The 26,538-nt window shown below is 45.9% G+C and overlaps 1 protein-coding gene across 1 annotated transcript in view; it reads left to right on the top strand.

Annotated features, from left to right (window-relative positions):
- LOC126267777 (skin secretory protein xP2-like) overlaps positions 1-25,550 on the top strand; it is a 36,214-nt gene extending 10,664 nt beyond the window's left edge. Inside the window, exon 2 of the mRNA XM_049973081.1 lies at positions 25,065-25,550. Coding sequence (XP_049829038.1) covers positions 25,065-25,550 — 486 coding nt within the window. The remainder of the gene's footprint in view (positions 1-25,064) is intronic.
- Positions 25,551-26,538: the final 988 nt, after the last annotated feature.

Raw genomic sequence — 26,538 nt, 5'->3', positions numbered from 1 at the left:
AGGAACCGCGGTGTTGGCCGTCGAATGGCGCTAGCTGCGGAGTATTTGTGCACCGCCGCCGTCAGTGTCAGCCAGTTTACCGTGGCATACGGAGCTCCATCGCAGTCTTTAACACTGGTAGCATGCCGTGACAGCGTGGACGTGAACCGTATGTGCAGTTGACGGACGTTGAGCAAGGGCGTATAGTGGGCATGCGGGAGGCCGGGTGGACGTACCGCCGAATTGCTCAACACGTGGCGCGTGAGGTCTCCACAGTACATCGATGTTGTCGACAGTGGTCGGCGGAAGGTGCACGTGCCCGTCGACCTGGGACCGGAACGCAGCGACGCACGGATGCACGCCAAGACCGTAGGATCCTACGCAGTGCCGTAGGGGACCGCACCGCCACTTCCCAGCAAATTAGGGACACTGTTGCTCCTGGGGTATCGGCGAGGACCATTCGCAACCGTCTCCATGAAGCTGGGCTACGGTCCCGCACACCGTTAGGCCGTCTTCCACTCACGCCCCAACATCGTGCAGCCCGCCTCCAGTGGTGTCGCGACAGGCGTGAATTGAGGGACGAATGGAGACGTGTCGTCTTCTGCGATGAGAGTCGCTTCTGCCTTGGAGCCAATGATGGTCGGATGCGTGTTTGCGCCGTGCAGGTTAACGCCACAATCAGGACTGCATACGACCGAGGCACACAGGGCCAACACCCGGCATCATGGTGTGGGGAGCGATCTCCTACACTGGCCGTACACCTCTGGTGATCGTCGAGGGGACACTGGATAGTGCACGGTACATCCAAACCGTCATCGAACCCATCGTTCTACCATTCCTAGACCGGCAAGGGAACTTGCTGTTCCAACAGGGCAATGCACATCCGCATGTATCCCGTGCCACCCAACGTGCTCTAGAAGGTTTAAGTCAACTACCCTGGCCAGCAAGATCTCCGGATCTGTCCCCCATTGAGCATGTTTGGGACTGGATGAAGCGTCATCTCACGCGGTCTGCACGTCCAGCACGAACGCTGGTCCAACTGAGGCGCCAGGTGGAAATGGCCTGGCAAGCCGTTCCACAGGACTACATCCAGCATCTCTACGATCGTCTCCATGGGAGAATAGCAGCCTGCATTGCTGCGAAAGGTGGATATACACTGTACTAGTACCGACATTGTGCATGCTCTGTTGCCTGTGTGTATGTGCCTGTGGTTCTGTCAGTGTGATCATGTGATGTATCTGACCCCAGGAATGTGTCAATAAAGTTTCCCCTTCCTGGGACAATGAATTCACAGTGTTCTTATTTCAATTTCCAGGAGTGTATATTTGTGCTACAACTGTCCTCCTCCTGAACACCCCTTCCTGGGCGGTCTCAACGTTGTATTTTCAAATGGGAATCTCCAATTTTTACTGCAGATTCTGATTTTATTTCAAAATATACATGCAGGTTTACTTGAACTGTTATTTCCCATTCTTGGTAGATGGCGCTGTAATCGGCAAACGACATGTGCGCCTATTTTTGCAGTTCATAACCGAATCATTTGATTCTGCATATCATTAACGAAGTAAATGTAAACCTTTGTGCTCTACCGTTTCGTATTTACCAACGTAGTTTGCTTTAGTTGTAAATTGGATTGTACAGAACAATATGGTTAGCGGTTTCGATGTCTCATTATGATGTTTAACATGATCCAGGAACAATAACGTGGATGTAACAGTTATCTGTCCCCCTCGCGATACGTCATTTCGGTTAGGCCCCTACCTCTCACCATCGAGGTGCTTCATTTCTGTCAGTATCCATGGCAGTTGTCCCTGTAGCTATCACTTCATGGACATTTTTATCTTACTACAATAGTATGGTTTGTATTGTGCCGTTAGCCGCTTAGCGACCAGCACGAGAATTACCACGGTTTGATGAAAACCCATATCGAAACGAGTCAAATTGTTGACGGGGTTCGAAGGTGGCCACCGAAATGAAGCGTTCCGCTGGTTTGGGTGCTCACCATAATCAACACAGTCGGGAACAGAGAAATACTTTACCATAGATGTAGCTTATCTAGCTTATCTGTTAGGAATGTCAATGACTAGACGATCATTTTGCGGCGGGGCGGAGTCGGTCGTTGTTAATGCTAACACTATCCTTCAGTCCACCTACCTCGATTGGGTTCTTGCCGATCTCCCTTCACTCTGTGGTAGCAGATACGTGCTAGGCAGTGTAAAGCAGTGTTGATGAAACCACCACTTAATACCTACCACACACAGGCCCCGTAACTGTAGTTGGAAGTCAGTTCCTGAAATACTAAAAAATCTGGCGTTCGGGATCAGATTGTTCACATGGCTCTAAGCACTATGGGACTTAAAATTTGAGGTCATCAGTCTACTTACCTAAGGTCATCACACATATCCATGCCCGAGGCAGGATTCGAATCTGCGACCGTAGTAGCCGCATAGTTCCGGAGTGAAGCACCTAGAACCGCCCAGCCACAGCAGCCAGCCGTTCGGGATCTTCAGACTACTTGCAGAAAAGCGTTTAATATTAGATTAACTCTGCTTATTATTCATATTGAAAAACATGAAATGGCTATCACGTCCGTATGTAATATGGTGAAACGTTATCATTCAAATTTCACTGTTGTGTAAAAAATATTCACTCAAAAAGCAGCCACAATTGTAGAAGTCCACCTCCACTAATTTTCATATTCTACCAGTCACAGACCGCCAATTATTCGCGAGTTAAACATTCGGTTGTTTCAGTGGTTTTCTTCACAAGAGGTGCTCGCCAAAATATTCTGTACAGGGCACGAAGCACGCCACACGGAGTTGTTACTACGACCAGAAAGATCACACGCTAATATCTAACAAACTATTTAATTTAGAAACACCAACTTTGATTAAAATGTTCGTAACTACAATATCTTCAGTCACGATATGTTCGAACCGAAATTAGCTCACTATTTCCTTATCTTACATTTTCAAGGAGCGAACTGACATCGTGTCATCCGTAGACCGGCCAGCAAGCCACTCCCCTCGAGGTACTCTCCAGTATGCCCACTCCTCTTTTCGCGCGGGAACAGCTTATTTCTGATTGACTTTTGATCTATACGACCAATCAGAACGTTCCTTCCACATCATTCTCGCGACAAATCTTGCCTTATCCAGTTACTAATTTGACAGTAACGAATCTCGGCAAAACTTCAGTTTCTTGTATTTTGTTTAACCGAAATAAACGAAGTGCGAATTATTCTTCAAATTGATAAGTAAACTTATTCCACCTCTAACTTCCATTCTGGCTGCTTTTATACAAAAGCTAGCACACACCGACATACGTCATCTGAATCGTGGTTGCAACATAACTTTCCCATGGTTCGTTTGTACTAGGTTTTACGTAAAATGAAATATTACATTTTAACGAATGTCCCACATACACTCTCTCAATCATTCTCACGCACTTACATGGCAAAATATAATCAATATAATCAATGCACTGATAACTTTGGAATTGCTTCAAATGAAAATGAAAATCAATCTGTTATTGTTCCTAACTTGGGCTTGAAAAAACCGTAGGTTTTATGGGTTTTAGGTAATTCTCTATTTCCAGAACTATAATAAATAAAAATCTGAAATTCTGACAGCATCATTCCAATAATTAGCAAAGGCTGTGCACCAGATTTGAGCAAAATCGAATAATAATTAATATGGATTATTTAGATTTGCAGACGGGATGAATCTTCGTATCGACTGAATGTTACGCTATGCAGTTCCCACGGCAGGCAGCGTCAGCTGTGCTGTGAGCAAAGCGAAAAGAAACATAGCCATCCTCCAGCCACCGTACTAGACGGCGGGGTGCCTTACTGCAACGAATGTTATCTCGTAATAACCTGCAGCGTTACAGTTTGTACTGTACAATCTCATTTGTAACACTCAAGTTAGATTTGAACATCAATATCAATCGTTAGAACACCAAGGCTTACCTTTATGTAGTAAATGAAACTTAAAATCAAACATGTAAGTTCGCTTCTGAATAGAAAAAAACCAGCACACTTGAAATCTTTTGATTATAGTGTCATCTACAGGAAACGGATGCCAATGGTATGAGTAGACCATTAAATTTTTTTGGCATAGAATTCGAATATGTAAGAAAAATGTGGTGGTTCTCACCTGAAAATACGAAGTTGACCCCACCCACGCAGGAATGATGATTAGCAGGTGGTCAGTTGTTGCAAAGACAGATATCTCCTTTACTAGTATTAACTTCTCACATAGAGCACTTTCTCGTACGATGCGTCGTTTCCAAGATTTAGCTGTATAAAGTTCAAACAAACACACTGTATATTCAGGGACGTTAGGTTTAGAATTCAGAAGCACATTTATAACGGCCAATACGATGATTGAGAACTGACACCGCAGATAATCTTGTCTCGCCGTTTCTGGATTAAGACACTATTCTTAGCGTGTCCAGGGGACATCTCCAAAACATGACACTTTACGAGATAATAGACTGAAAAATAAACGAAGGATCAAGTCTTTATGTTTCAGAGTGAGAGCTGAGACACTTCTTATAATGAAGATTTCTGCACTCAGTTTCTGCCCAAGACCTTGAACGTCGTATTTCCAGGAAAGCACTACCTTCACTCTTCAGAACGTAAAATTCTTGATTTTTAATTACTATCTGACCATCTTTGAACTATAAAATTTCCCCTATACAAGAATTCCCTGACACTCTGAGTGGCCGCGCGGTTAGAGGCGCCATGCCACGGACTGCGCGGCCCCTTTCGCCGGAGGTTCGAGTCCTGCCTCGGGCACAGGTGTGTGTGTTGTTCTTAGCATAAGTTAGTTTAAGTTTGCTTAAGTAATGTGTAAGGCTAGGGACCGAAGATTTCAGCAGTGTGGTTCCTTAGGAATTCACGCAGGAGATCTGAACATATTTTGAAGAATTCCCTGTCAGTAACTGTATACATGGCGATTTGGCACAGTTAAACGTTAATATGTTCTCTGAAAGCCACGTGCTGGGGTTGTTGACTACGCTATTAGCTACATTATTTACGAAAATCAGTGCCTTCTAATTTTCCATACGAAAGCTCTTCGAGCTTGTTAAATAAAACAACAACATTTTACGTCTTTATTCCTCACGTCTACATATTTATTTCTCAACACAGTTACCCTGGCGACAAATACATTTCTCCCAACGAGAGACCAGTTTGTTGATGTCGTCACTGTAGAATGTTCTATAGCATATTCGACATTGTTGACGGAGCCAGAACTTCAGCTCTCCTTGAGCTGTTTCATCTGTTCCAATGTGAAGTCACTGAAAGTGTTGGTTAAGGAGAGACATGTGCTAAATCGACTCAAAAAGTCGAAATTACTTTTTATGTCCTTTCAAATGATCTTCACGTTTATTTTTGAAGTGAACTTTAATTCATGAAAAGTCATAATTATTCTCCGCGATAATGACAGTTCTGCAATAAATTGCACACCAAGTGCCACATCCATTTTCGAGTTACCGTAACTTTTTAGGCAAATGATTTCGCGCTGTCTCCTCGTGATAAAACCGTCCTTGATTTATATTTCAGAGGCCTCCTAGCCTGTAAACTAGGTGAAGGGTTTTCTAACTTTTCCCGTCGTGCCCCCTTCTGCCGCGCTCTCCCGCCTCACCTTTTTTTTATTACCTCGGCACTTCTCATACTTTGCACATAAACGGCCCACGATATCTACTTACTTCTCCCTAATATTTTTAACTATCAGTTACAATAATAATAATAATAATAATAATTATTATTATTATTAAAGGAAGTATTTCGAGCACGTTAGACTTAACTGTTTACTAAAAATTTGCGTATATTTGTATTATTCAAAGACATAATTATGTCAATTACAGTTAATTTCAATTACAGTTAATGTCAATTACAGTTACTTTCTAAATAACCACTACTGTCTATGTCGTTATTTGAATAGAGCAAATATGTGTATATCTCTATTTTTTTTAGACAAATTAGTTCCAAAAGCACCTAGTTAGTTGAAGTGTTGTCATATATATTGCTTCTACTTTGTTTAGAATGTTTTAATATTTGAAACATCACGACTTACAAATGACGACAGAACAATAATAAACATTTACATGCCAACTAAGTAACTGTTATATTTAAACTTATCATCCAAAACTTAAATACACAAGAGTAAAAGAACTGCACGCACTTATAAGTTTGGAAATTTTCTGACATCTGCACATATATTGTGATGTGTATGCTTGAGAGCTCTTCTTGTCTTGGTTGTATCGCAGGAACAGCAACCCGCAGATCTCTTTCCAGCTGCAGTCGAGACCGATGTTTCGTCTTTATTAATGCCATTGTGGAAGATGTTGACTCACACAAATAAATTTATGTGAAGGATAATAACATGTACATTGCCCTTCTTGCTAATGTGCGACAATCATTCCGAGCCTGCACCCAGATATTTCCAAGAGACTTCAATTTAATTTCATTTCTAAAAGTTCTATTACTTGAGAATTCTATTAGCGCCTCATGTTCTGTTGCTCACAAGAGTATGGTTAGTGGTCTGTTATGTAGTATCGAACGGGTTTTGAAACCAATCGTAATCAGATGAAGTTTCTGAAAATTTATCCTCGAATTGTTGAAGAGGATATTCGAGATGTACTACGATAAGTGTACTAATTTTGCCTACATCCAACCCATTTCCCTTTACCAAATCATCCGCACAAACTAACATCTCGCAGTTGCCGTTCTGCATATGTGTTTTTCTAAGTCCAAGTCTTGACATAAGCGCTAACGCTCTCTCGGTTAGGAAGATGATATTACTATTTCGTCCTTGAAATCATTCATTAAGATCATTAGCTGACTTAAAAACGTCGGGCAAGAAGCACAATATTAGAAGTTATATTTCTTCCGGAAACAGAGCAGACTCACAAAGCAACGAAGAACTTCAGCACAAGGCAACGAACGTACCTCCGTGTGCGATAGAAGTGAATCGTGAGTGGAAACCATCTTCTCTCAAAGAACAGAAAGTAGAATACTGTTTAAACCCCGTGTTTTCGCAGAAGTTACAACATTGACTGCAGCGTTCAGCACATTCGTACTACTTTATAAGCCAATACCCCTCTGTGTACCATGTAATGTGTGAATTTCCTGGAAAGAAGAAAAAGAGCACATTCCTCTGAACCGCGTTTTAGTTCCAGTAAATGCTGCCGCCGTACCAACACAATTTGTCCACGACAGATTGTTGTCAACAAGAAAAGAATTCACAAGAAAGTAAATATCTTCGCTTGTAATGATCCTTTCCGGAGCCTTAAAAACTACAAAGTCCTCGTGTACTTCATTTTCATAACATGAGCGAACAGCAACAAGAACCTGCGAAAGATATATGAGACCAATACTGAAGTTCCAGGGTAAATTTGGTCTATTATGAGGACATGGTAGCAATTAATTTTTCATGTCAAATGCTATTCAATACTACGATCATGTATCACTTGAGAATGCTATCAACTTCACTCTTGCCAAACCTTTCCCCGTGCATTTTGATGGCTCCATGAAGAAGTAATTTCCCGACAGTAAAGTGTGATGATTTGGGCTTTGCAATTAAGTACTGTACATCTCGATTTCTTGTTCTTAGGAACTGATACCTGTTTTTTGAGAAATCTGAAGTTTGCCATTTAGTTGTTGCCCACAACAGTGAAAACGTTTGTTGGATTTACTCACATGATATCTATGTTTTGGATCCATGTGTCTGTCTAGTCTTATATTCTTCAAGCTATCGCTGGCCGCTAACATACCCTGAGGAAGGCGCCTTGCAACAGTCGCCGAAACGTCAGTATGTTACAGATGTCAATGCGGCCGGAATCCTAGAAGAATTTTATTGAAAGTGACATCGGCCGCGAAAGCCTACGTTTACACATTGTGGTCTTGCTCGTTATTAAAACACTACTTTTTCTTGCTTTCTTTCGGCCTTTGTCCCTCGCCAACGCGGGGTTGGCCATGTCATTACGCATATAGCAGTGATAGTTGCAGATGGTGGCCGGATAACCTTCCTGACGTCACTTCAAACCACCCGGGACGTAAGTAGTGCACCCCAGCTGTCTCTATCTAGTACAAGCCATGAAATAGTTCTAATGTCTTCAAATGTTGACGAGTCATGTGACTGAGGCGGAAAGTGGGGACAAGCCCGGTAGTCACCCAGCGGGATGTGGAAAAACGCCTAAAAACCACATCCAGGCTGGCCTGCTTACCGACCCCCGACGTCAAACCTCCGGGCGAATTCGATCTGAGGCCGAAGCAGTGCATTAGCACTCTCGGCTGCAGTGGCGGGTATTACTCAAAATACTGCTGGTAAAGACTAATTCCAGGTAATCAACTTGATATTGACGCCATTTGTATTTGCTTTTTGAACTAACGTTGCTGATAAGCATAGAGGAATATCAGAAAGAAGAATATACACTCCTGGAAATTGAAATAAGAACACCGTGAATACATTGTCCCAGGAAGGGGAAACTTTATTGACACATTCCTGGGGTCAGATACATCACATGATCACACTGACAGAACCACAGGCACATAGACACAGGCAACAGAGCATGCACAATGTCGGCACCAGTCAGTGTATATCCACCTTTCGCAGCAATGCAGGCTGCTATTCTCCCATGGACACGATCGTAGAGATGCTGGATGTAGCCCTGTGGAACGGCTTGCCATGACATTTCCACCTGGCGCCTCAGTTGGACCAGCGTTCGTGCTGGACGTGGAGACCGCGTGAGACGACGCTTCATCCAGTCCCAAACATGCTCAATGGGGGACAGATCCGGAGATCTTGCTGGCCAGGGTAGTTGACTTACACCTTCTAGAGCACGTTGGGTGGCACGGGATACATGCGGACGTGCATTGTCCTGTTGGAACAGCAAGTTCCCTTGCCGGTCTAGGAATGGTAGAACGATGGGTTCGATGACGGTTTGGATGTACCGTACACTATTCAGTGTCCCCTCGACGATCACCAGAGGTGTACGGCCAGTGTAGGAGATCGCTCCCCACACCATGATGCCAGGTGTTGGCCCTGTGTGCCTACGTCATATGCAGTCCTGATTGTGGCGCTCACCTGCACGACGCCAAACACGCATACGACCATCATTGGCACCAAGGCAGAAGCGACTCTCATCGCTGAAGACGACACGTCTCCATTCGTCCCTCCATTCACGCCTGTCGCGACACCACTGGAGGCGGGCTGCATGATGTTGGGGCGTGAGCGGAACACGGCCTAACGATGTGCGGGACCGTAGGCCAGCTTCATGGAGACGGTTGCGAATGGTCCTCGCCGATACCCCAGGAGCAACAGTGTCCCTAATTTGCTGGGAAGTGGCGGTGCAGCCCCCTACGGCACTGCGTAGGTCTTGGCGTGCATCCGTGGGTCGCTGCGGTCCGGTCCCAGGTCGACGGGCACGTGCACCTTCCGCCGACCACTGGCGACAACATCGATGTACTGTGGAGACCTCACGCCCCACGTGTTGAGCAATTCGGCGGTACGTCCACCCGGCCTCCCGCATGCTCACTATACGCCCTCGCTTAAAGTCCGTCAACTGCACATACGATTCACGTCCATGCTGTCGCGGCATGCTACCAGTGTTAAAGACTGCGATGGAGCTCCGTATGCCACGGCAAACTGGCTGACACTAACGGCGGCGGTGCACAAATGCTGCGCAGCTAGCGCCATTTGACGGCCAACACCGCGGTTCCTGGTGTGTCCGCTGTGCCGTGCGTGTGATCATTGCTTGTACAGACCTCTCGCAGTGTCCGGATCAAGTATGGTGGGTCTGACACACCGGTGTTAATGTGTTCTTCTTTCCATTTCCAGGAGTGTATTTTGATTGAATTCTAATCCTTTTCCTTGTTAGAACTGCATAATTTCGAAGGAGAAGGGACACTGGCTAGATCACTACCCTGAGCTGTCCAGTTAGCGCTGCGAATTTACCCCTTATCCATGGTAATGGCAGAACATTAATTACTTCATTTGAAAACTGATTAATTACTTCCTCTGAACTCGGGTTAGAATTCAACTTCTACCTACACATTACCTTCGAACTGACTTTGGCAGCCTGGCTGAAATCGAGTGGACAGTGTCAATGGCTGTGATTAACAATCTGTTACTCCAGTAGCCTTGCAAGGATGGGACAGTCACTTTGGCTAGTGGGTTATTGGTATTAGAGGTTGTTAATTGCTTGGCAAATAGCTAACGATGAGGTTGATCGGTGACAGTGTCTTAGATTTCCTACTGACTGAGTACTGATCAGTTCTTGTGAAATAAGATGGCAAATTGAAGTTTTGGTACTTTCCTAACTTGGTTCATGGGAATGACAATCTGACGGCAGCAGTATTTGTTCTCCAGAAACCTTTTTTGCACTATATGAAATACCAAAATTTCAATGCTGACGGCTGACCTAGGTGACAACTGGACGTCGTTTGTCGACATGAGATGAAGATATGTTTCTTTTGTTTATTTGCAAATAAAATAGAAAGGACATCTCACAAATTCTGAAATAGACAAGCTGCTAATTTATTATGGTTAGCCCCTAAGAAGAAGCTGTAATCACTTACGAAGTATCAAAAGAAATGTATGGGCAATTTTTTCCATGCTCACGAAGTTAAGATATCTGTGGAACCAGATAAGAAAATTGGTGCCTTTTCTTATACATAGGTGAGTGGTACTTGGCGTTATACATGCGACAGACCTGAAAATGACGTGACTGAAACATCGAATCTATCTGGATAATGAAACAACATTTCGAACCTGCGGAAAAATCTACATACTTTTGTCTGAAGTATCTTCTTCGTTTACCCACAGATGAAGGTGATTTACGACGTCCTACTCAATGGCACCTGAATATCCAATGGCCCGTGGGACCTCACCTCCATGCCGCGAGGGTAGGACACGCCGATATTTCATAACATCTAATTGGAAACGCAATTCCCAACGTTGTACTCCTCCGGCATATCCTACTGTGTAGGAACTGGGATAGGCATGCGTATTCAAATACAGAGATATGTAAACAGGTAGAATACGGCACTGCGGATGGCAACGCCTACGTAAGACAAATGTCTGGCGCAGTTGCTAGATCGGTTACTGCTGCTACAGTGGCAGGTTATTAAGATTTAAGTGAGTTTTAATGTGGTGTTATAGTCGGTGCAAGAGCAATCGGACACATCTCCGAGATAGCGATGAAGTGGGGATTTTCCCGTACGACCATTTCACGAGTGTACCGTGAATATTAGGAATCCGGTAAAACATCAAATCCCTGACATTTCTGCGGCCGGAAAAAGACCATGAATGAATGAGACCAACGACGACTGAAGAGAATCGTTCAACATGACAGAAATGCAACCCTTTCCCAAATTGCTGCAGATTTCAGTGCTGGGCCATCAACAAGCGTCAGCATGCGAAGTATTCAACGAAACATCATCACATATGGGCTTTCGACGCCAAGGGCCACTCGTGTACCCTTGTAGACTGGACGACTCAAAGCTTTACGCCTCGCCTGGGCCCATCAACACCTCCAATGGACTGTTGACGACTGGAAATATGTTGCCTGGTCTGATGAGTCTCGTTTCAAATTGTATCCAGTGGATGGACGTGAACGGGTATAGAGACAACCTCGTGAATCCACAGACCTACATGTCAGATGGGTACTGTCCAAGGTGGTGGAGGCTCTATGATGGTGTGGGGCGTGTGCAGTTGTTGTGATATGTGACCCCTGATATGCCTAGATACCACTCTGACACGTAAGTAAGCATCCTGTCTGGTGACATGCATCAGCCGGCTGTGGTGGCCGTGCTGTTCTGGCGCTGCAGTCCGGAACCGCGGGACTGCTACGGTCGCAGGTTCGAATCCTGCCTCGGGCATGGGTGTGTTTGATGTCCTTAGGTTAGTTAGGTTTAAGTAGTTCTAAGTTCTAGGGTACTTATGACCTACGATGTTGAGTCCCATAGTGCTCAGAGGCATTTGAACCATTTGACACGCATCAGTTCATGTCCATCGTGCATACCGACGGGCCTGGGCAATTCTAGCAGTACAAGGCGACACCCCAAAGTCTAGAATTGCTACAGAGTGGCTCAGGAACACTATTCTGAGTTACAAACATCCGCTAGTCACCAAACCCCTTATACATGAACATTATTGAGCATATCTCGGATGCCTTGCAACGTGCTGTTCAGAAGAGGTCTCCGCCCCTTCGTACTCTTACTGATTTATGGATAACCCTACAGGATTCAAGATGCCAATTTCGTCGAGCACTATTTCAGATATTGCTCCAGTCAATGCCACGTCGAGTTGTGGCACTTCGGCGTCCTCGCGGGGCCTCCACACGATATTAGATAGATGTACCAGTTTTTTTGTCTCTTCAAAGTATGACGCATCATAACAGGTAGTAAACAGTGACCTCAGTTCACGTATGGTGCAGACGTAGAACAGATAGTGGCTCTGAAAACTACATCTTTGCGTAGTGTTTATTGCTTGCACCCCTAACTATCATTTGGAGATCAGATGTGCAAAGGGACGACGAATGTTGCAATCACTGTAGAAAAAACTGGAATGTCCCTGATTTACGGAGAATGTTGGATGAATATCGAGGAAGCCATCGCCTTGTATGGCGAGCGTTTTCCAGAGAAAGCTCGCTTTAGCTCGTTCTTTTAGAAGGATGTGAACACCTATATATCTGATCGCTGCGTACTGACCGGCAAAACAAAACTGCGCAAACGTGTTGCTGGAGAAGCTAATAAAACAGCTGTACTAGCAGCAGTGCACCACAACCCACGGTTAAGTGCCCAGCAATTACACAACGATTCCGGTATGTCCATAGGCAATATTGTCACAAGACTTCATTGTCATTGAGTATCTCGTATCTCCATACCACATGACACTGCATCAAGAACTAAATGGCACTGATTTCAATAACCGTGTAGTGTTTTTTACTGGGCACGTCAGCAAAAAATCCCCACCTTCTTTGCCGAGTTACTATTTTCGATTTGTCTACAGTCACAAACAATGGTAACTTTAACCGGCAGAACATTCATTACTGCGGCGTAGACAGTATCCATTGGAACTTCCTGGAAGATTAAAACCCTATGCTGGACTGAGACTCGAACTCAGGACCTTTGCCTTTCTGCCAGGAGTGCTACTTCTGTTAGGTCCTCAGGAGAGCTTTCGTGAAGCTTGGAAAGTAGGTACTGGCGGAGGGGCGTGAGTCGTGCTTGGGTAGCTCAGTTGGTAGAGCACTTGCCCGCGAAAGGCAAAGATCCCGAGTTCGAGTCTCGGTCCGACACGCAGTTTTAATCTGCCAGTACGTTTCATATCAGCACACACTCCGCCGCTGAGCGAAAATCTCATTCTAGAATATCCATTGGTTTGGCAAGTTGATCATCGACGTCCTCGGTAGATTAATGTATGGTGTGACGTAATGGGAGACAAACTTATTGGCCCATATTTTATAGACAGCACGCTGAATGGATATAAGTATCGAACGTTTCTCAAACAGGAAGTACCGGTGTTTTTACAAGATGTTGTGTGCATGTTCGAACACGTGTGAGGTTTCAGCAAGACGATTGCCCCGCGCATTACGCAATTGAAGTACGGGAAGTATTAGATTGTGTTTACTGTGGTCGGTGGATCGGCAGAGGCGGCTTTATTAACTGGGCCGCTATGTCGCCGAATATCAAGTCGTCAGAATATTTAAATCATAAGCTGTACCAGGGAGTGCCAACAGACCGTGAGGATATGACCAACCGCATCAGAAACGTATATACTGGCATTTCCGCAGATTTGCTTCTGTCCTGTGTACGGTCATTTGACAAGCGGATCAATAAGTGCATTGAAGTTGGCGGTACAACGTTTGGGTGCTTACTCTAATTGGAAAATTAGAGTAGCGTTATCCTCGAGCCGCTGCCACAGTGGCGCGTCGAGTAGTTTTCTGTTCAATATGTCAGAGGAATACAACGTTGCGAATAGGGTTTCCAATTAGAAGTAATGAAACACTGGCCTGTCCTATCGTCGGGCACGGGGGTGAGGTCCCACGTTCCATTGGACATTCAAGGGTCATTGAGCAGCATGTCTTAAATTACTACAGTGTACCCATCTCTATTCTTCCAATTACAGCTCCATCTCTGGCGAAACGAAGAAAATGATTTAGACAAAACTAATATAGATGCTGACGTAGAATCGTGATCAGTAATGAAAAACGGGGGTTACCATTGAAGATTTCAAAGTTGCCCCCCTGCCCTCAGCCCCACAACCCACGTACGGAATGCTGTGGCGGGTCGAGTGTGATATCATTGGGGTCCCCCTCCATGGCTAACAAACTGGAATTCCAACCTCTTTTTGATCCGATTAGTTTTCGAAATATTTCAATGTTTTCATTTAAAATGACGTCCTATGTACACTGACCGACACGAAAAGAGCAACTCTTCCATTTCTTACAAACACTGAAGTTTATTTTAAATTTATGACACTAATCCACTATCTTATGATGGAATATTGTGGCACGGTTCCATCTAGGGGTCATGTCAACAATGAGAAAAGAAAGACATTTAAAAACAAGTTGAACAAATTAAGCATGAGATGCACAATTCAAGGGAATTTTGATTAAGCTCATAAAAGTTAAGAATGTCTGCTTTGATGTTATACACTTCACGCTTTGCTTCACAGACCTCGGAGACGATATCGGAGACCTCTGTTCGAATCTTCAAAAGCGAGTGTTGCCACCTCTTGCACCAATGACGGCATCAAACCTTTCAGGCATGCTCCTGATTACTATGGTATTGTTCTATTGATGAATCATATCCTATTCTTCCAGGAGGGCATTGTGCAGGTAATGTTGGTTCTCTGGATAGTTCTCACGGGCTCTTCTCCCGAGCCAGTCCCAAACGTGCTTAGTATGATTCAAACCAGAGCTTCCATCAGGCAAACCCATAGTATGAATCCCTGTTTCATCCAAGAACTCTTTCACAATTCTCACAATATGTGGGTGTGCATCGTCGTGCATTAGTGTAAAGTCATCACAAATAAATGGAGCCAAAGGTACAGGAGTGGACAAAACGAGCGAGAGCCCTCGCCTTTTCGTTATGCTGATCCGCACAGCTTTAAAGTCTGCTACACAGCATAACAGGCAAGGCGACGAAGTGCTACCAACATACTACGCACAGGCGTGAAATTGAAAAACTATCCGAAATTTGTCAGACTGTTTTCAATCATGTGTAAGACTATATCAATGCTGATTAGTGTCTTAAACACAACACAAAAATGTAAGATATAAATGAAAGAAGGAACGCTAATTAGTATGAACTGTACTAATAAAAATTAATCGCAGTTTATCGAGATAACATAACTGTTTTAGTAAGACAAAGTATCGTAGATCGTTACGAATTAGCAAAATATTATATTGGGCCGCGAAATTTTCTGTGCTAACGTTCAGACCAGTCATACTGGATTACCGTTGCTGACCTACAATGTAAGTGTGCAAATTTAGCAATGCGTGAAGATTCATATGGAAATTCAGTTAAAAATCTTTCAGTGGCACACTTAAGTCAATTCTGTTATTGACAGAAACGGAAAAAGTAGGCAGTAAGAACTATGAAATTCTACAAGAGTTGCATATCGACATCCACTGGGCGCCGGTACAGGAAAAAGGTAGCAATAAAACGTATTGGGGGTGCGAGAATTTCTTAAAATTCCTTTACCGATAGTCTATCTGCCTCCATCGAGATTAGAGCCGAAAACAAACTACGCTAGCAGACAACCCAGGCAAACAGCCTTCTATTATTACGCCAGACATGAATAAACCGGCAATTTCGCAATGAAAATGGCAAAATTATCTGCAGTTTCTGTTGCACAGACGTTTCTGGACTCAAATACATGACCTGTCTACCTTTATGTCACCGGTTATGTGACAATCATTTGCGATGTTCATCGAAATAACAAAAAACTGTTATTAGCTAGTAAATTTAGTAGGATAATTCTGCATCTCCCCAGGGAATAAACGGTGACATAGCTGTCAGACAAATTCTACAATGATTCGAATTCTCCATTAGACCTGCCACAGCCAGAAAAAGTTCATTAGCCGAAGTGTTCCTTAAGGTAGCTAGCAATGGGAATGCTCGCACATCTAAAACGCGGTGACATTAATAGTGGGATCTGAATTACCACGTGTATAGGCAAATGGATTTGATTCGCATTCCTGTAAACGTGATTTGGATCGAAAGCGTAGCTACGATTAATATGCTGATGTATCGACTTCAACTGGAACATTTCGAATAAAGAGTAGGGGACATTATTATGCGGCCCTCATCTTCAGTAACTGTGGTAGCTATTTTCGTTCTTAGGATTTCGTCACGTAAATCGGTAAAAATGGAGCCCTACTAGTCTCACTTTCTTGACCGTCTGTCTACCCAACCCTTAAAACCCGTTTACCTCGAGTACGGGTGGACATAATAAGAGGAAATGTATCGCACTTCTTGCGGTGTACGGTCCCTCGGTAGAGTAAGAAAGCGAGCTATGTCAACGCAATTTAAAGTTACTGCCGTTTATGTAAAGAAAATTTACGCGAAAGGTCCAAAAATGACTCTAATAAATATGACACGAAACTGCTTAGGTCATCAGTCCCCTAGACCTAGAACTACTTCAACCTACCTAAACCTAACTCTCATCCATGCCCGGGGAAGGATTCGAACGGACGGTGCAAGAGCCGCATGGTCCGCGATATGACATTGATGAACGCATGGCTAACCCGCGCCGGCAAGCTGCTAATATCATCTGGTGTTGCTGAAAAGTTATTTACTTCTGGTGAATGATTTTCTGAGCAGTTCATTTAAGAAAGAATAACTAAAATATATGTGATGTTACATAAGAGGAAGGACACCTAATTCATTTCCCCTTGTCTTTATTCTTGATGTTATATTCGCTATCTGACCATACGTACTATCCATAACCACACTTTAGATCCAAGTCATAGTGACAGATATACGAACACAAAACATTGGCTTATACTTGAGGTATTTCATTTTCACGAAGTGGTGGCAGACGATGCTGTGGCGACGTAGAAGCGCGAGTTTCTCCAGTGCTACCTATCTCAGCACATCAGCTGAGCGAACTTGCATAGTATGTTGGTAGCACTTCGTCGCCTTGCCTGTTATGCTGTGTAGCAGACTTTAAAACTGTGCGGATCAGCATAACGAAAAGGCGAGGGGTCTCGCTCGTTTTGTCCACGATTGTACAACATTCACCAGAAGGATTTCCTCCACAAACCAATATGCGGTAAGGCTCTCATGTTCCACGAAGACCAAATCCGTCCCTGCCCACACCATCACCGAACCGCTCTGAAAGGCGTCTTGGTGAGAATGTACAAGCGGAATACCGGCCTTCTCCAGACCCTCCCGTTCCGTCAGGTGATCGTTGTCCAAATAGCTACTCATCGTTGGACAACACTTGGTCACATTGTTGCACAGTCCAGCCAGGCTGTTACCTTGAGAAATATAATCGAGCTGTGCAATGCTGTCTGGTGAGTTCCGGTCCTGTAGCAGGTCTTCTGGAGTCAAGATTTGTTTCTTTCGGTCTTCTTCGAACGGTTCTCTTGCTAATATTGACCCCTCGAAACTGGTGGAGTTGATTTCGTGCTTCAGTAGCTTTCGGGTGACGGTTGCGGAGAACTTGACCTTGTAAGAAGCGGTCATCTCTCTCCGATGTTGGTCTTCTCGGGCCTGTTCCTGGCCTCCTAACAAAGCCTCCAGTATCCCTATATCTTCGTAAGGTAGTGTAAATCGTGGAAGATGTAGTTCTAAACACTTATTCAACGTAATGCATTCTGCGGCCATCTTCCACCACAGCAAAAGCTTTTGCAGCTTGTTCAGGGCTTAACGGCATGTTTACTCCAAGAAGCTGACAACGAAAATCACAGAAAGATCCCGCAGACACGCGTAATTCATAGGGAAACAATTCAGGGTACAACAACAAGCGCTACAAGAGCGGCAAAACATTTATTCGCTCACACTCAGTGATGTTTTTTCCGCGTTACGCGGGAAACAACAATTAAGGTTAGCGCAATAAACAAGCAACACGGCATTCTTTGTTCGCACGGTAAGGCCAATAACATACCCCGTCTCAAAAAATTGGTTGAAGAGCTTCACTTTGATTAAATATATAGTTACGCAAGGATTGCACATCATTTATTGAGTGTTGCTTTTCTCGTGCTGGTCAGTGTATATACAGTGTGTTACAAAAAGGTACGGCCAAACATTCAGGAAACATTCCTCACACACAAAGAAAGAAAATATGTTCTGTAGACATGTGTCCGGAAACGCTTACTTTCCATGTTAGAGCTCACTTTCTTACTTCTCTTCAGATCACATTAATCATGGAATGGAAACACACAGCAACAGAACATACCAGCGTGACTTCAAACACTTTGTTACAGGAAATGTTCAAACTGTCCTCCGTTAGCGAGGATACATGCATCCACCCTCCGTCGGATGGAATCCCTGATGTGCTGGTGCAGCCCTGGAGAATGGCGTATTGTATCACAGCCGTCCACAATACGAGCACGAAGAGTCTCTACATTTGGTACCGGGGTTGCGTAGACAGGAACTTTCAAATGCCCCCATAAATGAAAGTCAAGAGGGTTGAGGTCAGGAGAGCGTGGAGGCCATGGAATTGGTCCGCCTCTACCAATCCATCGGTCACCGAATCTGTTGTTGATAAGCGTACGAACAGTTCGACTGAAATGTGCAGGAGCTCCATCGTGCTGAACCACATGTTGTGTCGTACTTGTACAGGCACATGTTATAGCAGCACAGGTAGATTATCCCGTATGAAATCATGATAACGTGCTCCACTGAGTGTAGGTGGAACAACATGGGGCCCAATCAAGACATCACCATCACTGCCTGCCCAAACGTTCACAGAAAATCTGTGTTGATGACGTGATTGCACAATTGCGTGCGGATTCTCGTCAGGCAACAAATGTTGATTGTGAAAATTCACAATTTTATCACGTTGGAATGAATCCTCATCCGTAAAGATAACATTTGCACTGAAATGAGGACTGACACATTGTTGGATGAACCATTCGCAGAAGTGTACCCGTGGAGGCCAATCAGCTGCTGATTGTGCCTGCACACGCTGTACATGGTACGGAAACGACTGGTTCTCCCGTAGCACTCTCCATACAGTGACGTGGTCAACGTTACCTTGTACAGCAGCAACTTCTCTGACGCTGACATTAGGGTTATCGTCACCTGCACGAAGAATTGCCTCGTCCATTGCAGGTGTCCTCGTCGTTCTAGGTCTTCCCCAGTCGCGAGTCATAGGCTGGAATGTTGCGTGCTCCCTAAGACGCCGATCAATTGCTTCGAACGTCTTCCTGTCGGGACACCTTCGTTCTGGAAATCTGTGTCGATACAAATGTACCGCGCCAGGGCTATTGCCCCGTGCTAATCCATACATCAAATACGCATCTTCCAACTCCGCATTTATAAACCTTGCTCTGACTGGAAAGCCACTTTCGTGATGAACACTAACCTGTTGATGCTACGTACTGATGTGCTTGATGCTAGTACTGTAGAGCAATGAGTCGCATGTCAACACAAGCACCGAAGTCAACATTACCTTCCTCAAATTGGGCCAACTGGCGGTGAATCGAGGAAGTACAGTACATACTGGCGAAACTAAAATGAGCTCTAACGTGGAAATTAAGCGTTTCCGGACACATGTCCATATAACATATCTTCTTTATTTGTGTGTGAGGAATGTTTCCTGTAAGTTTGGCCGTACCTTTTTGTAACACCCTGTATAGCTGAAACCTTGATATGTTTTATCCTCTCCCCATCTCCCTCTCCAGCCGCTTCCATTGCGGTGGTTACGAAGACAGTGAACTATTCTTCGATAACTGGACAACTATTTTGTTGTCTGTGAATCCCGAGCACTTCTGTCATCCTTGGTCAAACGCCTTCCAATGCTCTGTAAAATCTTGAAAATCGAATTCTGTATATCGTACAAATCGGCACCGATTTCATATTCTTTCACTTTATGCTGTACTCTGCTTGAAAAACTAAGATGTACACATCAGCGGTGGGTATGTAATTATTACAGTTGCAGCTCTGTGACAAGCAGAATGGCCAACAGACTGCATTGGCGTTGGCGGTGTAAAGTATTTTTGCCAGGCCTGGAAGGATATATATGAGACGTGAATAGCTTCAGATGTTTGTCACGGTGAAGATACGGAGATGTCGTGTACCACAATGAGACAGCGTTATCAGCACCTGCAGAGTATTAAAGAGAACTGATTTCGGGTCTCTATTTGCCCACCTGGTAGACTCGAGCATTAACCACATTTGACGTGCAATCGCATGTGGCAGAGGCCCGACGACGGGGTGCAAGGGAACGGAAGGGCGAGCATATTGGTCGTCAGGGTTCTGGTTGACTACGTCTCACCACCACAAGGGAGGATAATCGTACTGCACACGAAGTACATCGTGCCTTATTCACTTCTGCACCTGCCACTCGAGAACAAGTAGTAGTCTTCTTTGTCATCTAGTAGTACTGATCGCAGACTAGGGAACTAGCTGCCGTTAACCCACAGCACAAAGGACTGCATTTGGAGTGATGCTGAGACCGTGAAGCGCGGACTACATATGATCGACGCCACATTGTTTTCAGCGGTGAATCTGGGTGTTGTACTACTACTGAAAGGTGAACACATGTAGGTGGACCAGACATTTATTTGCGATTAGTTTCAGAGGGAGTGAGAATTTCATGTTACGAGAGCGGAGCAGTTGCTTGTGGTATCTGTGGAATAGTCTACTTATGACAGTAAGCTGGCAGAACTTTTAGCGTAATGCGTAGTGGATGAAAATGTTACTGAAAGAAGTTGTTAGGAATTATTCATTTGACAGAAGAACTTACAGACGCAGCATTTATGGAATAGATTTGCTTTATGGATATGTTTTTTTTTTAAGTTTAATAACTTTTGATGGCGTGTTCTGATACTGTTAGCTACTCTTGCAACAGAACAGTCCACCTCCCCACCTCGGTTTAGATCATTTCAGTTAATTCAGTTCAATTTTCAGAATCGTAAAAGCATTGCCTTGTGAGACTTTTGTAAAGACAGCAAAGTTTTTTTGCGAGTTTTGTAGTCTTATGAAATACTGCATTGTCATTGTAATGAACGGATTAGTATTTTCATTTCAAGTAAGAGGTTTTTTATAGTGTGAGAAAATCATCACAACCTCTCTCTCTCAGGGCCAACGGCCTTGCCGCAGTGCTAACACCGTTTCCCTGCAGATCACCGACGTTAAGTGCTGTCGGTCTGGGCTGGCACTTGGAGATGGGTGACCATCCGGTCTGCCGAGCGCTGTTGGCAAGCGGGGTGCAGTCAGCCCTTGTCAGGCAAGCGGAGCAGCTACTTGCTTGAGAAGTAGCGGCTCCGGTCTCGTAAACTGACATACGGCCGGGAGAGCGGTGTGCTGACCACATGCCCGTCCATATCCGCAACCAGTGACGCCTGTGGGCTGAGGGTGACACGGCGGCCGGTCAGTACCGTTGGGCCTTCCGAGGGCTATTCAGAGGGAGTTAGTCTCTCTCAGTAGTTTGGTTTTACTTTAGCATATTTGAGCTGGCGCGATTGCTCAATTGTTGCTGCTGATTATGTTGTTATGTTTCGGGTAATATTCTTTTCAAACTTTGTTGCTTCTTTTAGTTCACATCTCATGTTTCCATTGCGCAAATTGTAATCGTTGTAATTCAGATTTTTAATGGGCCGATGAAGAATGTGTCTTTTATAGTGCTGCTACGTAATTTCAGTATTGAAATTTTTTAGGGCAATCCAAACTTTGATTTTGGTAATGGTTTTGATTTAATTTCCTACAGAGTGAACGCCACTTAGTTTTGTCTCTGCAAATTTGAGCACTGAGACACGCTGTTTGCAATAGTAATTTAAGTTCTGCCTTTTTATAACAGAGCTCAGTACTTTAAGTTTTCAGTAAGAAGCAGGCAAAAATGTTTATGCTCATGAACGAAAGAACGATCGAGTCAGAGCAAATAACTTTCACTGCGGTAGATCATAGTCGGCGAGTATGGTGGTGACCTGGGCAGAGATCCCATTCTTCCTTTATTTTGGAGAGGGACAGCGGGTTACTACTAGCGTCACGGTACTGGAAGCCAACATATATCGTATTAAGTGTTTGGTAAGTCGGTTGACTCTCATGTAACAGTGTTCGTTAACAGTTTGCAAGCCATGTCTCTCCTCCTTATAATGCGGAAAAAGTTCGTCGTTTATTACGTTGCTTCAGAGCGCTACTTCTATACTGGTTTGGATTGTAAGTTGGAGAGATGCTTTCGAGGCTGCATGCATTTCTAATTAAATCACGTTTGTTTGATGGAAAGTCTGTTAATGAGCAGTCCTTTCTACATACAAGATGCCTGGTAAGGCGGTTCCAATATACGTTATTGGCTGAAATAATTTTTTTCCGGTTAGCTGGCCTTTTCTACTAGTGTCGCTCAGCGTCCTAGTACTCGGTCGCGGCTTCCACGCTGTTGAATATGTCCGAAGATTTAGTGGATTAATAATTCCTGGGAAATGGTTACTGCATCATTTGTAACTTTGTTTCACTCTGTTCAAAAAATGGCTATGAGCACTAAAGGACTTAACATCTGAGGTCATCAGTCCCCCAGATCTTAGAAATTCTTAAACCTAACTAACCTAAGGACATCAGAAACATCCATGTCCGAGGCAGGATTCGAACCTGCGACCATAGTGCTCGCGCGGTTCCAGACTGAAGCGCCTAGAACCGCTCGGCCACATCGGCCGGCTGTTTGATTCTGTGCTGTTTAAAATTATTGCTAATGAATGCTCATTGTGTGTGAGATCACTTTTTATCTCAATGATTCTTGATTATATTTCCAGTGAGATTGTCTTGGTTTGTGAGAAGTGTGTGTGTTTGTGTGTGTATTTTTACGAGGCTGTGAACTGCGTTAATTGTCTTTAAAGGTGAATGTATTGACCATCGAAACTAGGTGCTGCGAGCGTATTTCCCAGAAATATATTGTCCTGCGTAGTTGCTTTAGAAGCCACATTTTCTTGTTACCGTTCTCAGTTATGCCATTCACAATCACTGCAATAAATCGCCGTTCAGCGGTGCAGTAGGCATTGAGAATTATAAATAATAACCGGTACAAACTGTATTCAAGCTAGTTAGACTTCAGGAACTGAATAGGGTAAGACTCTGCAATATGTGCTCTTCGACTCAGGTATGAGACTTGTGGGTACCCTGTTCACTGAACTACTACGATAATACAGGGTGAATCACCGAAAACTTGCACCGCACATATTGTGGAAATGGAAACTGCTACTGATGTGCGGTTTTCACAGAACGTAGCGGTAGTCAGGAGCTTATACTCTTAGCCAATCAAGAGATTGTAATATACCTAGAAAGTGTATTTTTTAAGCAAACTTTTTAAAATGAAACTGTGCCTACTGACATTAACAACCTAATAGTAGGGTAAATTAGAATATCAATCTTGTTTGTTGCAGGTATCTAGTGCGAGCCGTTTAAGAGATATTGTATTTGAAATGTCCCCACACTGATACTTGTACAATACTTGTGACATTACTGCCTAAAAAACAACACAAGAGCATATTCTAGCTATGTGGATCCTGACAGTAACGAGACAACTGACCGTCACAGACAGTGTTCGAAACAACCACCGGTAGCAGCAGGACACGCCTCCAGTCTTTTATGGAACGACTACTACACGCGTGCTAACACTTCAGCGAAGATGTCCGAGCAGGCTGCAGTAATACGTCGTTGAATATCATCGGGTGTAGTTGCTATGTCCTTGACCGGTGTCTTTCAGCTTTCTCCATCATAGATTAAAAGTCGACCTGCGACAGCAATCGCATAACTAGCGTACGGGCCGCAAGACGCCGCCGAGTGCACTAAGAGTGCACTGCGATAGCAGGCGCGCGTGTTGCGTGCGGGCCGCGAGGCTCTGCCACGAGCGCAACCGTATGTAAGTGCCGACGGAGTTGGGCCGTCTCTCACGCACGAACGCACGTCGCTGAGATGTGCTGCCGCGAGAAGGACGTAACTGCGCTTGCTAACGACGAGAAGGGTGTGGCAAATCTGGTCCCACACTTATTACGACCAGTGCTATGGCTATGGATTTGATGGACACAGCTCTGGAAACTTTGAAGACAGCGCTGTCTGCTCCGTTCCCCGATTATGAAGATGAGAGCTCCACCGCCCCTCAGCCACGCGGACAAAGCGGGAAACAGAAGAGGAGGGCAACAGCCGCGACGTCCGCTGTTCGCAGCTCGCCGATCGAGAAGAGGTCCAAGCAAGATTTCGCCCCTGACGCTGATGGTTTTGTCCCGGCCAGGCGAACTGCAAGACGCATGTAGTCATCGACGACGCTTCCAACTGCCGTGGCCAACTCATTCGACGCGATCGCTGACGCGCCGGACCAGCTGCCGCGCGATCCTGCGCCGAAGAAAGACTCCCGTCTTCCACCGGTGGTCCTCCAGTTTCGGCCGCCCTATGGGGAACTGCAGAAGTTGTTGCGCAGCTGGACAACGGCCGTGTACACCGTGAAGCCTGCCAGGCGTGGGGCGTGACCTGTACAGGGTCACACTCTGCACTGCTGACGACTATCGCCGGGTCACTCAGGAGGCGTCTGAGCGTGGTATCCCGTTCTATACCCACGCTTCCGCACCTGACAAGGTCTTGAAGATTGTAATCCGGGACCTCCCAGTCAACATGGAAGCTGATCACCTGCATCGTGAACTTGCTGACCTGGGCTTCTAAATACGGGGAATCGTGAAGATGAAGTCGCCTAAAACACGCGATGATATACCGCTCTTCCTGGTCGTCTGCTCCGACACCGTGGAGAACCACAAACTCTACCAATTGACGCGAGTCGCCGACGTTCCTGTGCAGACCGAAGATCTTCGCCCCCGGAGAGGCCCTGTGCAGTGCATTCGCTGCCAGGGCATCAATCACGTCGCGCGCCACTGCTCTATGCCGGACAGATGTGTAAAATGTGCAGACGCCCACGCAGGAAGTGACATGTGCACTCTGTGGCGGTGCTCACGTGGCCAGCTATCGTGGGTGTGAGGTGTGGAAGCGTGCCATCGCTCGCCAACGTGGCCAAACACCAGCGCCGCGTCCAAAGAAGCCAGCAAACAGACTGTCTGGCGTCTCTTTCGCGGCGGCAACGTCAGGGGCGCCTTCCGCCGCCCCAGCTGAGTCGGCTGCTCCTGCTCCTGCCGCATCCGAGGCCGTGCCGACACCTGAGGCTCCTGCACCTCCACCACAGCTGCCAGTGGCGGACCCGGGTACTGCCTCTCCGGGACGTCGGCCGGACCGCGCCCCGCCAATCACCGGCGCGGGGGTCAGCGCCCTGTGGGCACCCAGCGCTCAGCACCGTCAGTCGAGCAGCTCCAGGTGGACTCTCACAGCGAGTCAGCCACGCCTCCCCCTTCCAGCGACAGGGCCGCGCCGGCTGCCTCCACTGCTGACCTGGCCAACCTCGTCGCGCAGCTGACTGCCTCGGTGACCAGTGCTACGAAGTTGATTGAAGTCTTGTCGCAGCAACTCACCGCTGCAGTGCCGATGGCTTCTCCGGCCCCGACCGCTGTCACCACTCACTAGCTGCACCATGGGCAGAGTTAGAGGGCTCACGGTCGTCGCGTGGAATGCCAACGTCGTCCACACTCAAGCTGGCGAACTTCGCCAATTTCTTCGAGATGAAGCCGTCGACATCTGCCTAATCAACGCAACCCATCTGAAGCCTGGGGTCGACGTCAGGGTGGTCAACTACTCCAGCTATCGCACCGATCGACTGACGGCGGGTGGTAGGACAGCCGTTTACGTCCGCAATGGCATTCGTCATCACGTGATACGACTTCCAACACTGGCAACCCTGGAGACTACTGGTGTCGTCGTTCACACCTCGGAGGGCGCCATCACGTTCGTCGCTGCCTATCCGCCGCCGTCTTGTCCACTGGACCCTGTTGACATCGATTCTCTGCTCTCCTTGAGGGGGCAGGTGTTCGTCGCCGGGGATTTCAATAGTAAACATGTCTCCTGGAACTCCAAGATCACCAATCCCGCTGGCCGCTGCCTGCTCCGGGTAGCGGAACGTCACCATGCGCTTGTGGTGGGGCCGTACGACCCGATAATCTTCCCTGCCCGTGGCCTCCAGGATATAATCGACATCGCGGTCGTCAAGGGCATCCCTCATGAGATCACCGCCACGACGAGGACGGCATTGTCTTCTGATCATGTCCCAGTGGTTTTTGATATCGACTTAGACGCGCTCCAACAGCCCAGGCGAGGCATCTCACTTGCTGGCATCGACTGGGGCAGGTTTCAAGCAGCCGTGACGGACTCACTCGCCGCCACACCGCCCCCTGCGGAAGCTGGAGCGGACGCAGCACTTCTGCACTTTGCAGCAACCACGATCGACGCTGCCACTATAGCAACGCCGCCCCGACCTCGTACTCCACCTGACTACTCCCGCCAGTTGCCGC

This window comes from Schistocerca gregaria, chromosome 4 (genome assembly GCF_023897955.1).
Source record: "Schistocerca gregaria isolate iqSchGreg1 chromosome 4, iqSchGreg1.2, whole genome shotgun sequence".
NCBI lineage: Eukaryota > Metazoa > Arthropoda > Insecta > Orthoptera > Acrididae > Schistocerca > Schistocerca gregaria.
The sequence above is the reverse complement of the archived record's forward strand: the minus strand, read 5'-3'. Positions and strand labels throughout refer to the sequence as shown.